At 42.5% G+C, this 16,128-nt stretch overlaps 1 protein-coding gene across 2 annotated transcripts in view; it reads right to left on the bottom strand.

Annotated features, from left to right (window-relative positions):
• Nucleotides 1-16,128, bottom strand: part of efcab11 (EF-hand calcium binding domain 11) — a 78,541-nt gene extending 62,413 nt beyond the window's left edge. The window contains exons 1-4 of one of the 2 annotated variants that reach the window (XM_039009036.1): nt 15,989-16,128; nt 7,374-7,469; nt 4,494-4,542; nt 1,399-1,500 (exon numbers count right to left, since the gene is read on the bottom strand). In XM_039009036.1, coding sequence (XP_038864964.1) covers nt 1,399-1,500; nt 4,494-4,542; nt 7,374-7,469; nt 15,989-16,066 — 325 coding nt within the window. In that variant the 5' untranslated portion in view covers nt 16,067-16,128. The remainder of the gene's footprint in view (nt 1-1,398; nt 1,501-4,493; nt 4,543-7,373; nt 7,470-15,988) is intronic. The other variant, XM_039009037.1, reaches the window with a different exon arrangement.

The following is a 16,128-nucleotide window of genomic DNA, read 5'->3' as shown; positions in this document are numbered from 1 at the left end:
CTGTAAGCTGTTAGTGTCTTAACGACCGTTCCACAGGTGCATGTTCATTAATTGTTTATGGTTCATTGAACAAGCATGGGAAACAGTGTTTAAACCCTTTACAATGAAGATCTGTGAAGTTATTTGGATTTTTAAAAATTATCTTTGAAAGACAGGGTCCTGAAACGTTTCTTTTTTTGCTGAGTTTATGTGTGAACACACTATTATTCCAGACCCCAATTATTATCAAGCTGTTGTCAAAAGAGCCAATTAACTATTAATGCAGTCGAGGAGTATGCCATGAATCACACACACATCACACACAGGTGTGCAGTGCACGCGCACACACACACAGGTGTGCAGTGCGCACAAACAAACAGTGTCTAGCATCACACCATAAAACATGCTTTGAGGATGTAGTTTCAGGCAGCCATTAAAGAAACCAGCCGTGTCACACACAAAGGTCCTCGTCTGTAATGGCGGGTGAGAGGGTTAATGAAGACAGTCCCTGGGCCATTTACTACAGAGTTAATCATCACAGTCACCTGACACACACACACACACACACTCCCCTGCGGATATAAAACTCTGCCAGAAACTGTTAAATTTGTGAAAATCAGCTCTAGGAACATTCTTGGTGGTTCCAAACTTCTTCCATTTAAGAATGATGGAGGCCACTGTGTCCTTGGGGATCTTCAACGCTGCAGAAATTTGTTGGTGCCCTTCCCCAGATCTGTGCCACAATCCTGTCTCGAGGCTCTACGGACAATTCTGTCGACCTCATGGCTTGGTTTTTGCTCTGACAATGCAATGTCAACTGTGAGACCTTATATAGACAGGTGTGTGCCTTTCCAAATCATGTCCAATCAATTGAATTTGCCACAGGTGGAATTCCAAGTTGTAGAAGCATCTCAAGGATGATCAATGGAAACAGGATGGACCTGAGTTCAATTTCGAGTCTCATAGCAAAGGGTCTGAATACTTATGTAAATAAGGTATCTGTTTTTCATTTTTTATACATTTGCAAAAATTCTAAAAGCCTGTTTTCACTTTGTCATTATAGGGTATTGTGTGTAGATTGGTGAGGAAAAACATGTATTTAATCAATTTTAGAATAAGGCTGTTATGTAACAAAATTTGGAAAAAGTCAAGGGGTCTGAATACTTTCAGAAGGCACTGTGTGTGTGTGTGTGTGTGTGTGTGTGTGTGTGTGTGTGTGTGTGTGTGTGTGTTCGCACGGCAAGGCCTAGAGCACCCTCTTCTGGCGAAAGAAAAGCCAAAGAGTATGGGCAACAAAGAGAAAGAAAGGGGGATAGAGAGAAGGGGGTGGAGATAGAGATGGATAGACGGAGGAACAGAGAATGAGTGATAGAGAGATGGGAGTAAGAGAGAGATGGAGGGGGGGTGTACAGTACATACAGTTCACATCAAAGGTGTTGAAGATCTGCCTGGTTTTCTGGTAGTGGTCATCTGATGACAACTTCCTCCCCATGAGACACGCAAACATCTCTATACACACCCCTAGAGAGAGATTGGGAGGGGGGGGGTGATGGAAAGAGAGAGAGGGAGATAAATAAAGAGAGCCTTCTTCCTATACATGGTGGTAACAGTAACAAACATATCACCTTACAAATGCACGCACACACACAAATGTGAGTGTCTGGCAATGAATGAAAGCGTGCTGTGTGCTCAGGGCTTCAAATGAAGGTGGAGAAAAAGAGCCAGAGCTGCGGAGAATAGAGCGAGAGAGAGAGAGAGAGCAAGAGAGAGAGCAAGAGAGAGAGCAAGAGAGAGAGCAAGAGAGAGCGAGCACAAAAGAGGGAGAACTGGAAAGAGCAGTGCCAAGCTTTCACAGGAAGGGAAGAATAGAGGTGTGTTTGGATTAGGGAAGGTGTCGTGTGTGTGTTTTGAATCTGATTCTGTTAGCCGCACGGTGGCCCCTACCAAAGATCTGCGACTATGACTCACCACATGGCAAGCGTACACAGCAACCGTGCCTAGCTAATTGATAGTACTTCACGCACGCACCCTGGTCTCCCACAGACCAACGTCTTGACCATTAGACCAAGATGAAATTATTTTGTGCTGAGGGGGACACTGATTTTGAAGTTGCAGGCAGGGCTACCTCATCACAAGACCATGAGCCTGAACCATGTCCGCTATACTTAGAACACCGGTTAGGGGTGAGAGAGAGAAGGGGAGGTGGAGGCTAAAACTTCCTACAGGACTTCCTATAGGGATAGATAGATTTATTTGACCATTTCAAACAACACAACCACTCAGAGGACAACACAAGAAAGTTTGAAAACATATTTGCAAATATAAACATAATAGTCCTAGGCTAGACAGTAGACATAGCCTACTAGGCATACTCGGGTTCCACATATAACACATAACAAAACAACGCATAGGACAACACTGTCAGAGGCTAGAGCAGGACTCCCTTAGTAGATACGCGATCTCAGGCTCCTAAACGGAATTAGATGATGCTCGTATCTCGCAAAAGGTAATAGCTCGAAAGGGTTCGGGTAAGAAAATGGCATCATCAGCAGAAAATTACAGTTAGTAATGGTAAACATATAAAATTTAAGTTTACCATAAAACAAATCAAAAACAGTTAAGATTTCGTTGGCAGCTCATAAACCTTTAGCTAAACTGTTTCTCAGCTAGCTAAGTCAATAGATATAGCTTGTCAGCTGTAATCTGCAAATTGCGATTTAAACAGAGCTAACGTTAACATTCTAAAGCTAACTGCTGTTTATCCAGTTAGCTAGTGTTACTAGCTAGCCAGCCAGTTTGCCATAGCATAGTGCTAGTAGCCTAGAGTTGATAGGTTCCTTACTTTAGCAACGCCACAAAGAAAATATCAAATGGCAAAAATTGAAGGCACTATGTGCCTGCTTTTCGTGTGGTGGCACACGAGCACGCAACCTGAGATCAGGGCAGGCGGAATCGACTCGCTATCTGACATAAGACAATGGTAGAAGACAGTATGGTAGGTAGTTTCTTGCCAAAGGCCTCTGTTTAACCCCTATTGAGGGGCTGTGCTTTAAATGAGCCACAGAGAGACAGTCTAGCCAAGCCCACACCCACACTGCCTGGCCCCATTCACTCTTAGCCAGCCACACACATTCTCGATCTCTCCCTCTAGTTAGCCACCCACTCTGTCTCTTCCCACCATCACCACCAATTTACTAATCATACCATATCCAGAGGAGCTGTTTAATTCATTGCTCTCGCTCTATTCTGCTCTTTTCCCACTCTCTCTCTCTCTGACAAATTTAACGGATTGTGAAATATTTAATTGCATCAACCATGCCACTATCTAAATTCTTTCTCTCTTCCCTCCCTCTTTCCCGTCACCCCCTTACCCTCAATCCCTTCCCTCGTTTTCTCTCTCTTACTGGGCAATGTACAGATAAAAATTTTGCTCCTGGCTTTAAAAACAAAAGAGAAATGACTTCCTAATCTTTAACCGTTTAACATCTTCCTTCAATAGCCCCGTATCTGTCTAGTCAGCCACCTTCCCATCTCCACTCTCTCTATCCCCCTCCCATCTGCATGTCAAGAAGCCCCCAGTTAAAGCGTTGGCCGCATGTCGTCACAATAACAATTGCACCGCAAGCCTTTTGTGAGGCATTCTTTTAATTACTGGAAATGTGTAAAACGATTACACCCAATCTAAATCAAGCGTTCCCTCTTGTTTTATCTCGTTTCTTTCCATTTCACCAGGATGGATTGGAATGATACACTGAATAGGTTGCTTTGTTTGGTTTTGTCTTCCACCATCCCATTTTAAATGGAGATAGCGGCTAAATGCTGCAAGGTGGATGTTATGCTGTGTGTGTGTGTGTGTGTGTGTGTGCTTACACATCAGCATGGGTCCCCCTACTTTGCGTCTCAGTTGGAGGGCTGCCTGTCGTGGCCATAAGTGGTACTGTGATGAACAGCGTATGAAACTGTAATGACGTCTAAACTGCGGGCACGCTATAAATTAATCTAAAAAAGCCATTGAGGCTGTCAGAGGATAGCTGCAGGCAGGCACTCGTGTATGTCTGTGTGTGAGTGAGTGAGGTTGAGCCACTCGTCTCAAATTAAATACGGTCTGCGATGGCTGTTCTCAAATTAAATACGGTGTGTGATGGCTGTTCAGAGGCTATGTCCTGTGGCTATATCTTCCACTTGTTCATTAACACACACACACACACACACACACACACACACATATATATATATATTGGAGTGCTTCCGTTTAGCACGACTGGATGTGGGAAGATTGAGTCACTATCATATTTACATAAATCGACACATCAAGGATATACAGTATGAGCTAAAAGTGCGGATGGTGTACATATTTTCTCATTTCTGAGTGCTTGTATGACACACACAGACAGACAGACAGACAGACAGACAGACAGACAGACAGACAGACACAGTAATATGTACTCATTCTGTCACAACAGCATTGTGCTTGTTGGAGAACTGAGAACGGTTCCTGGTACGGTCAGACTTACCTGGTGAATCTTTTGCCTGGGCTTGATCCATTAACATGTTGGTTTCAGACTGCAACATACAAGCACAAGGAAATTAAAGACTGACCTGGTAGATGACTGAGGAAATGTCATCTATTTGAATTTAAGTGATAGAAAAATTATTAAGATATCCCATTTGATATTTATCAGTGTAGTTTTTGTGAGGTGATTATCATGCAAATTAGCTAGGTCACAAAGAAAGGTTAGAGAATACTTTTTAGATAAAACTAAGTACAGCGGCGCCATCTTGTGGAATGAAATGAGCATTACTTCACTGCTCCTCAAATTCAACTTAAACGAGGCTGGATACAACCACACAACTGTAGCTCTGGTCCATTGCGTGACACGAGGCAACTCGTCTTCGTGCGATGGACCAGAGCTAGCACAACTGTACATGGGGTCTATACGGTATGAAAGTGGTACTTCCGGTTGTCTCGTTTTGTAGGCTATGAATTGGCTTAACATTTTCAGCGTCAAATTCATGAACAGTCATATAAGATATATAAAAATGTATACGTGTTTCTGTGTTAATTAACTTACCATATGCCGGTTTTCAACGTATTTGATGGCCAAGAAGCACGAAGCCAAAAAGTTACAGTACCACTGTTTCATTAGAACTACAACTCCCACCAGCTGTCTCACTTTCGATACCTTAACGGTCTACAAAAAAAGTATATATATTTATTTTCTTCAAAAAGTACTGGCTGGCAATATTAAGTAAAAAAATCTAACACACACCAAACGGCCTCTAACTAACGGGTTCTTACCGTTCTGTAAGTCCTCGAGCAGGCACGCTATCAAGGCTGCAGCTGTGGCAACCCAATGAGCACTGGCTACCCTTTTCGCACAGGGACCTTTGTTAGCAAGGTTCTGTCACCCACATAGTGAAGAATGATGTTGTTTTGATGCGTGGCTACCCTACGTAGCTACAGTGGCATGATCTTATCTTGTGCACATGCTTGATGATGGCTAACGTTAGCTTGCTAACTGATTAGCTAGATTGATCAATGACAACCCGGGGCATAGGTTTAACTACTTTTAATAACTAGATACATCAGCTAGCAATAGAAGTGTGTAGCCATGTAATGGCACACTATCAACAACCACTGTCTGGGTGGCGCATTGTATTATGGTAGCGCAGTCTTTGTTATTAACACACTACATACTACCTACCATGTTTTTCTAGCTAGCCACATACTTATGTTGTTTATCTTATTTAAACTGGCAGACTTGCTATCTAAAATGAGAATGTATTAACAAGTTGGTTAAAGTCTATACAATATAAAATCACATAGCCAAGTAGAGCAACATACTGTAGCTATCGAAACAACGTCATTTGTCACTATGGGGGCCACGGAACCTTGCTAACAAAGGGCCCCATGCGAAAAGAGTAGCCCATACACATTGGGTTGCCACACGGGAGTTCAATTGATACTATTCTAACTTTCAGTGATGTGTCTTACTCCTTGAGCATCAAATATGTTGATAGAAGCCATCGGATATGAACAAATCAATGCACAAATATAATTGTATCGCTCTCTTATATGACTGCATTTTCATGAGTTTGATTATATAAGCTTGAAGCTCATTCAAAAACAATACAGGAGGTGGGAAGGATTAAGCGAGGGGGAAAGAATGGAGCTAAGAACGAACGGTACAAACCAACGTCTACCGAATACAAGCCTAGTAATTTCACTTACGAATCAACAACAGGAGTGCTGGTTACAAGCTCCTCTCCTGAAAACCCTGAGATGGAGGCGGTTAGTGAGAACTCAGAAATCAAACCCGACGAAAGTGAGGAAGTACCTGCTACAGGTTGGGTGAAGACTTCCAAGCTTCACCACAATGATCAGGACAATGCCAGAGATGTTTGAGCCAGTGGGAGTAATATATTTGTGGAGAAAGTGGATTCATGTCTTTTGGCCGACCCATTTGTGGTATTTTGCTGGGTGGAGGGGAAAACTAGGTATTGTTAACTCGCGCGAGACTGAAGAGACTGTCTATCCTTTACCTGATAAAGTCATACTAGGATGTGTCAGGTATCTGGTAAGAGCTTTTGTTTCTAAACCCACTACAGTGTTTCAGGTGCCAAGCTTATGGTCATGTTGCACCAGTATGTAGTAGAAAGATTTTGAGGATTGAGAAGTGTGCAGGAGGGCATGGGACAAAGGAGTGTGACAAAGGAGTGTGTCGTTTCGGTGGTAGAAGTGTGTATTAATTGTGGGGGGGGGGAATTGTGTTTCAATTGTGGGGGTGACCATATTGCTAGGGATCAGAAATGTCCTGTGCGAGTGAGACAGGTTGAGGTTGCCAGGGTGAGAGCAGTGCAGAAAGTGTCATATGCTGAAACAGTAAGGAAAGTAGAGGATGGTGGGCAAAGGGTGAGGGAACCTGAGAGGATCCCTGTGAGTAGTAGGCCAGTACAGAGTGAACAGAACAATTTGTGCTTTAGTAAGGTTCGCTTCTTGGAGTTTATTGCTATGGTCATTATTTGTACCGCACAGATGGAAAGGAAATCCCAGAAGATTGGTCTGGTAGTAGCAGCAGCAGAGAAGTGTTTGTGTGTCAGAGATTTTAGTGCAGAGGAACTACAGGGGGTTTGAGAGAAGGGGCCAAAGTAGGGAGTTTGTTGGGGATAGTGGTGTATATCTAGGGTTAGATGGTGGTGCCATTTATTTTTTTCCATTTGTGAACAAAACGTGCACCCTTTCAGTTTGTTTGCCAGCTCATAGAAGTGGTAGGATAAGAAAATCAACTACTTCCAAATGGAGATGGCCTTAATGACGCTGCCCATGCTCTCAGATGCCATAACGGAACAGATACAATGATGCAAAGTCTATGATATCATCTAGTTTCTACTACCTTTGATGGTTTATATCCAAACAGCATGACCACCGCCATTTTTAAGTCTTCTCTGTTCAGGTAGCCTTTCTTGTCCGTGTCACACAGCTCATAAACCTTTGGAGGAAATACATTGTCATGTTACAAAAAAAGTCTACCTTGTAGGGGTGAGAGAGAGGGGGATGGGGTGTAATCAATGATTATATATATATATATATATATATATACACCAATGATTTATATACACTGAGTGTACAAAACATTAGAAACACCTTCCTAATATTGAGTTGCACGCCCTTTTGCACTCAGAACAGCCGTAATTTGCCGGGGCATGGACTACAAGGAGTCGAAAGCGTTCCACTGGGATAATGGCCCATGTTGACTCCTATGCTTCCCACAGTTCTGTCAAGTTGGCTGGATGTCCTTGGGTGGTTGACAAATCGTGATACACACGGGAAACTGTTGAGCGTAAAAAACCAAGCAGCATTGCAGTTCTTGACACTCAAACCGGTGCGCCTGGCACCTACTACCATACCCCATTCAAAAGACAAATTTAAAAAATTGCCCATTCACCCTCTGAATGGCTGGCACACACACACACACACACACACACACACACACACACACACACACACACACACACACACACACACACACACACACACACACACACACACACACACACACACACACACACACACACACACACACACACACGTCTCAATTGTCTCAATTGTCTCAATTGTCTCAAGGCTTAAAAATCCTGTTTTAACTGGTCTCCTTCCCTTCATTTACACTGACTGAAGTGGATTTAACAGGTGACATCAATAAAGGATCATAGCTTTCACCTGGTCAGTTTATGTCGTGGAAAGAACAGGTGATCCAAATGTTTTGTACACTCAGTGTATACAGATCATTGGTATATACCCATCATTGGGTGTAATCCAAAGTCTGCCCTTACGAAAAAAGACTGCAGTCAGAGTGCAGTATAAATGCAGTATGCTGAAAATACTGCGTCCAAAAGATTTTTTTACTGCAGTAATTTTAAAGTATAACTGCAGTTACATGTAATGATGATTAATTCTGCAATTACTGCGTCCAAAATACCATAGTCGATAGCAATTACCGCACTTTTACTGCCGTTTCAAAACGGCAATCTTTTTCTGCAAGGGTGGCGCCAGTAGGTTATAGTAATAATGGACTAAAGGAGCCTAACATTGCTCGTTCTAGTCCAAGGACCATACATGTTCTGTTTAAAGACAAAATGGCTCTGGAAGCCAAAACAGCCAAATACTCCATCTAAACGGGATTCGATTCTCAACTGCGGTACGGTTCTAGAAACATAAATCCCTCTACCTTCATATCAAAATTATTTCACAAATGCAAAAAAATACACACTTACTGTACACTGTTTTAACCGGTTTGAAACACAGTTGCAGCCAATGTTCCCTCTACTAGCAATGAATATGAACAAATGTGCACATTTGGCTACATGCAGCTCTCGCTTTTATCTCAAAACAAGCACATACGCTCGCAACCACTCATGTTGTAAACACAGTCCAGTTCAAACTGAATGGCACACATCCATATATTGCAATGGTCTATTTGCATATAGGGATACTGCAGCTCTGATTGGTTATGCCACACCGGTTGGTAGAGTATGGGCTGAGTCGTGCATGTCAATGTAATAGAATCCTACTCCGGTGTGTTCCGCCTACAAGAAAATCTCTTTCATAGTTTGTTTTGCATACTAAGTCTTGCATAGTTTGTTTTGGTTTCGGTATGTTGCATTGAAAGTGGCTAATATTGGCAATTTCCACAGTTGAAGGAAACATTGAGTGTTAACTAAAGGGGAAAACTAGAAAGTCGAGTGTAGTTCAATCTCTTGCTTCTCTGCATGGGCTGATATTTCTTCTGCGCGGCAGTCTCGGGGAGCTGCGCAGCTTAGATGGAACATGGTTGCAACTGACAGTACGTTTCAGTGACAAGTTTTGTTGCGTCCGTCCGACCTCTTCCGTTTACACACTGGAGTTCGGCGATGCAGATAGTGGACTACCTGTGCTAATTAGCGGTCTTCTGTCTGTTTTCCGTAAACAAGCGCTGTAACATATAGCTTTGCGGGAACCCTAAGCCTATAAAGATGTGTAGTCATTAAACTTGATCATTATTTCACACTGATATGAAAGACACGTTCCTTATGTTTCCAAAACCGTACCGCAAGCAATGCGTGTTAAAGGAATGTTTCACCCATTTTGAATGTTATATTGTTTTTGTGCATCTCTTGGCGGTTCTTTTATTTTGGTACTTTTTACCCATTTTATCCCCAATTTCGAGATATCCAATTGGTAGTTACAGTCTTGTACCATCACTGCAACTCTCGTTTGGACTCCGGAGAGGCGAAGGTTGAGAGCCATGCGTCCTCCAAAACACGACCCTGCCAAGCCCCACTGCTTCTTGACACACTGCTCGCTTAACCCGGAAGCCAGCCACACCAATGTGTCTGAGGAAACACTGTACAACTGGCGACCAAAGTCAGTGTGCATGCGCCCGGCCCACCACAAGGAGCCGCTAGAGCGCGATGGGACAAGGACATCCCGGCAGGCCAAACCCTCCCCTAACCTGGACAACGCTGGGCCAATTGTACAACGCCTCATGGATCTCCCTGTCGCAGCCGGCTGCGACATAGCCTTGGATCGAACCCGGGTCTGTAGTGATGCCTCTAGCACTGCGATGCAGTGTCTTAGACCACTGCGCAACTCGGGAGACTCTGAGCGATGTTCTATCAATTACCGGGGTCATTTCATGTTTATCTGAGCTATTGCTGTTCAAGCAGGCAAATATTTGTCCAGGTATGAGGTAGCATTGCGATAAAGTCACTCTCACTACACTGGAAGTTAATAGGAATACGACTTTGAGATCGTGAAAACATCTATCATACATGTCAGATTTCAATAGTGGCCGATGTCATAACGCGGGAGGTAGTCTTCTCTCGAATGAGTCATTGATCATATTTTTGCCATATTCCTACCTTGAGAAATGTGTAATTTAAAAAATATATAATTCACATATTAATGTTATTTAACAGTGTAAAATCAGAGATTACATCATAGGAATTTTGGATGGATTTTTCCTTTAACGCTTAAAGCAACGGTTGGGGCTCTTAACAAATCTCGGTCAGAACTATGGGGCAAAACAGACAGGGTTGGCTTATATTGTTGATAACATGTCAACTATATTTCGTCTTCAATGTTTATTGAAAACAACTACAATTGCACAATGAGCACTTCATGTTGGTTAGATAGCTAGTGAATTTTAGCCATTTCATTGACATGAAATCAGTAAAAATAAAAGACATGGTATCAGGAACAAGATGAAACGAGTCACTTACGATTACCCACATGGCAGTTCGTCAATGTTGCTAGCTTTCTATCCATCCACAATTACAATATACAGACTTCTGCCCCATTGAAGTGTGCGCTAGTGATGTTACTTTTGATACCGGACCTCTGAGGCATGCGAAATCGCTAAGCAGTTAAATTCGAAGCACTGTACCAATGCGTATCACTTTATCAAAAGCATTTGATCGAGTGATTTTTCAAACCGTGTGTTGCAAAACATGAGATCCCACTGAATTTGCCATGGTTCCAGTGCTTTCTTCGATTCCAAGCTGGTTTCAAACACCGACCTTTACTGGACAATGTACTTATTTTTTGTATTGTATTTACTATGGATCCCAATTAGCTGGGTCCGACAAAATTAAGGCAGTTATACAATTATTAATTGTTTTTGTTTTTTAATCCATGTGTACACGTGTGTATAGTGCGTATGTTATCGTGTGTGTATGCATGTGTCTGTGCCTATGTTTGTGTTACTTCACAGCCCCCGCTGTTCCATAAGGTGTATTTTTACTTGCTTTTTGAATCTGATTCTACTGCTTGCATCAGTTACCTGATGTGGAATAGAGTTCCATGTAGTCATGGCTCTATGTAGTACTGTGCACCTCCCATAGTCTTCTGGACTTGGGGACTGTGAAGAGACCTCTGGTGGCATGCATGGGTGTCCAAGCTATGTGCTAGTATTTTAAACAGACAGCTCGGTACCTTCAGCTTGTCAACACCTCTTACAAAAACAAGTAATGAGGAAGTCAATATCTTCCACTTTGAGCCATGAGAGATCGACATGCATGTCATTAATGTTAGCTCTCCCTATCCTTTTAAGGGCCAGCTGTGCTGCTCTGTTCTGAGCCAACTGCAATTTTCCCATGTCCCTCTTTGTGGCACCTGACCACACGACTGAACAGTAGTTTTCCAGACAGAACCCACTCCTCAGTAAAAGGCACGACAGTCTGCTTGGAGTTTGCCAAAAGGCACCTAAAGGACTCTGACCATGAGAAACAAGATTCTCTGGTCTGATGAAACCAAGATTTAACACTTTGGCCTGGATGCCAAGCGTCACGTCTGGAGGAAACCTGGCAACATCCCAATGGTGGTGGCAGCATCATGCTGTGGGTATGTTTTTCAGCAGCAGGCACTAGGAGACGATTCAGGATCGAGGGAAAGATGTACAGAGCAAAGTACAGAGAGATCTTTGATGAAAATGTGCTCCAGAGTACTCAGAACCTCAGACTAGGACGACGGTTCACCTTTCAACAGGACAACGACCCTAAGCACACAGCAAAGACAACGCAGGAGTGGCTTCGGGACAAGTCTCCGAATGTCCTTGAGAGGCCCAGCCAGAGCCCAGACTTGAACTCGATCTAACATCTCCGGAGAGATCTAAAAATAGCTGTGCAGCGACACTCCCCATCCAACCTGACAGAGCTTGAGAAGATCTGCAGAGAAGAACGGGATAAACTCCCCAAATACAGGTGTGCCAAGCTAACGTCATACTCAAAAGGACGAGGCTGTAATCACTGCCAAAGGTGCTTCAACAAAGTACTTAGTAAATGGTCTGAATACTTATATAGATGTGATATTTCCGTTGTCATTATGGGGTAGTGTGTGTAGATTGATGACGGGGAAAAAACGATTTAATCAATTTTAGAATAAGACTAACGTAACAAAATGTGGAAAAAGTCAAGGGGTCTGAATACTTTCTGGAGGCACTGTATAAGATCTCCTAAACCTGTGTTAACCTCAGACCTTATTTCCGGCATTTATTCCAAAACCCTATATTTTTCCCCATAGGGATGGCTGAACCAATGATGTGTATAAACGTGACTGGGCCGAACGAACCAGGGGTAAATTATTTCCGGGTTTTAGCAGTACAAGCTCTATAGAGCCCCACACCACATTGAATGTGTCATAGTACCCATAAAACCTGGCAGTCATGCAGGGAAATGGTTCCAATTGTTTTTCCACCATTCATTTTTCCCCATAGGGGATTTTAAAAACACATAAAATAAGGGCTGTGTTTCGTGTAGGCTTACCCTGGCGTGACGTTTTTATAACCATGTAAATCTCTCTCAGACAAGGTGACTTATCAATATATTAGACTCTATTTAACACTCAGTTTTGTAAATGCTAATTAGCATCAAAGTAGACATCATGCAAAACTACAAATCCCTGCAAGCTCCTGCACATCAACTCTAGCTGATACCTTTTCTAACAGGTATTGTGTCAATTTAAAATTTGCACAAGACAGTTCAAAGAATTTTCCATTTTATAGAAATGTTGCCAATTTATTAGTTGCTACATTTATTTAACATTAGATAGTTAATCAAGAGAATCTTACCTTTGACTCGCTTTCGGATCATCATGGCATTTGTAGTACTTTATGATAGCCACATTAGCACCTAATTAGCGTTTCATTATGGGGGGGTAAATACAGGCGAATATACACTACATGATCAAAAGTATGTGGACACCTGCTCGTCAAACATCTCATTCCACAATCATGGGCATTAATATATAACATTGATGTTGGAAAATTGCTGCAGGGACTTGGTTCTATTTATTTATTTTTTAAGCCACAAGAGCATTAGTGAGGTCATTAACTGTTCAGCAGTCTTAAGGCTTGGGGGTAGAAGCTGTTAAGGAGCCTTTTGGACATAGACTTGACGCTCGGGGAACCGCTTGCCGTGCGGTAGCAGAGAGAACAGTCTATAAGACTGGAGTCAGGTCGGGCACATATGTTGGCCGATTAGCATTTGGCTCTCGTAGCGTTCAAAGAGCACACTGGACGCTCTGGCAGAGGAGTAGGGTTGATCCGAGCGTTTAACGCCAGTCAAGCACCCAAGCTAACTGGCTAACGTTGGCTAGCTACTTCCAAACACAAATGAGAGAACACCTCACTCTGACCATTTTACTCGCCCTATTAGAGATGGTTAGGCTGTTTTCATGTTATCCAGAGCATTGGTGACTGTAACTGTGCTGCTGGCAACAATTTAATTTAGCTTTTTTTTGCCGACTTTTACTGACACCGGCTATATTCAACAGGTGATGAGCGTTCGTAAATTCATCAGGTATTCTGCACGAGAGTGCTCTGAAATCGGAGTAGATAGCCAGAATGAACAATGTCCATTGAAACGCACAACGACTATACCACTTAGCTAAGAATGATGTGAATAATAAAGACAATAAAGGTTGGGTAGTTAGTTAGATAGCAGATAGTTAACAATACTGCCTGACAAGTTCGATATATTAGTAGCCAACTAACGCTAGGTAACTAGCTAACATACCAGTACATACTGCTGTAATGCTATGCGGTTCGTTATGATAGCGTAGCTAATAAATTGTCAGCCAACATAACGTGTAACGTAACTTATTTGAAAAGTTATTACTTTATTACATTGCTCAACATTTTAACATGTCATAATTAGTTAAAGCAATGAATTTGTATCCACTCTCATTTTGCATATTTTCCTCCAATCTGAAAACGTGAAGCCACACCCATTTTCTGAAGAATTGCATTATGGGCCCTAAAAGCACGGACATAGTGTCCACTGCATGTATACTTTGTATTTTGGCGAATTTAGTATGACATCCGGGAACTTTTGGCATACTAACTATATCCATACTTTGACCAATAAGCATACTATATACTCAATTCATGTCACAAATAGTACAGTTAGTATGAGCATTCAAACACAGCTCAAGTTTGTTTCTAGTAATCTCCCCTCCTTCAGGGGCCTCATTCTTTGGACTTTATATGGCCATTGGCAACCAACTTTAAGATGCATTACCACCACCAACTGGACTGTGGACCTCAGTTCATCTTTCATTATAAACTGGGTGGTTCGAGCACTGAATGCCGATTGGCTGACAGCCGTAGTATATCAGACCGTATACCACGGGTATGACAAAACATTTATTTTTACTGCTCTAATTACTTTGGTAACCAGTTTATAATAGCAATAAGCCACCTCGGGGGTTTGTGGTATATGGCCAATATACCACGCCGAAGGGCTGTATCCAGGCACTATGCGTTGCATCGTGCATAAGAACATCCATTAGCCGTGGTATATTGGCCATATACCACACCCCCTCGTGCCCTATTGTTAATAACCCACATGAGTATATGCTCATAAAAACCAATGAGGAGATGGGAGATACGGGACTTGCAGCATGTGAAGAGTCACTAGAAACAAGTTGTTTTAGCACCTGCCTAGAAGACGCGCGCGAGCAGTGTGGGTGCAATGATTGAATAACATGTATGTGTAAATGTATTTTGCACGCGACGTGGGCGGTGTAATATGTTGACCAGACCAGATGTAAATGTACATATACATATTATTCAATCATTGCACCTACACAGCTCGCAGAGCATCTGCATGGCCAGGCGCTAAAATAGAAATGGGTTATATTTGTGACTCTCAACGCGCTGCAAGTCTGGCCTCTCCCATCTCCTCATTGGTTTTCAGCAGCATATACCAAAATGCCATCTCCTCATTGGTTTTCAGGAGCATATACCCACATGGGTGATTGATAGATGAACTTAGGTCCACACTCCAGTCGGTTGCTATAATGCACCTAAAGTTGGTTGCCAAACGCCATATAAAGTCCAAAATAAAAAGAAGAAGAAACCTGAAGGAAGGAGGAGAGATGACTAGAAACAAATTTGGTTTACCGTTTTATCTGTGAATTAATTGTTGGAGTAGAGGACCTTGTGCATTTCAGGTAAAATAAATAACCCAATGTTTATCTCCCAGGACAAATGAGATAGCAAAAGCAAGCTAGCTAGCTAAATTGCCATAAATGTTTAATGCTTTTCGACCTGTCCCAAAATTGTTATAATTGGTTCTGAGTTTGTTTTGATATTTCAACCTGCATGTCCTAATCGCATCTGATGTGGGTGGACAAAATTAACGTGCGTGTGCGGTCTTGTCAGCATGTAAAACATTAGCCGTGTAACGTTAGTGTCGCTCACCTGTGAACTGAACTCTGCTTGCCTTGGCATCCCGGACCCCCTGGTCTCTGAACACGAATGATACTAGTGTAGACGGAAATTATGTGATGTGCTTTTACAGAACTTGACATGGTAATAATACGGTAAACTTCGGTACCCTAAACTGTACTCCCACACAAGGGCCAGCCAATTACGGAGCCATTCTGCCTCTATCAGACAACCGCAAAATATATGTTACCTACAGTAGTCTATGAATGGGTACAGTACCATTAGCTAACGTTAGTTCTTACCGTTTCAAACTTCTTCTTGTCGATGTCGGTGATTTCTCTAGGTTTTCTGGCTAAATGTGTTAGAGAACACATTTCCATGTTGGTACATTGCACAGACGAGAAGTTAAGTTTCCGTGGAGACCGTATGAGGTTCACGGTTG

This window comes from Salvelinus namaycush, chromosome 15 (genome assembly GCF_016432855.1).
Source record: "Salvelinus namaycush isolate Seneca chromosome 15, SaNama_1.0, whole genome shotgun sequence".
Lineage (NCBI taxonomy): Eukaryota > Metazoa > Chordata > Actinopteri > Salmoniformes > Salmonidae > Salvelinus > Salvelinus namaycush.
This window is presented reverse-complemented; position numbering and strand designations above follow the sequence as displayed.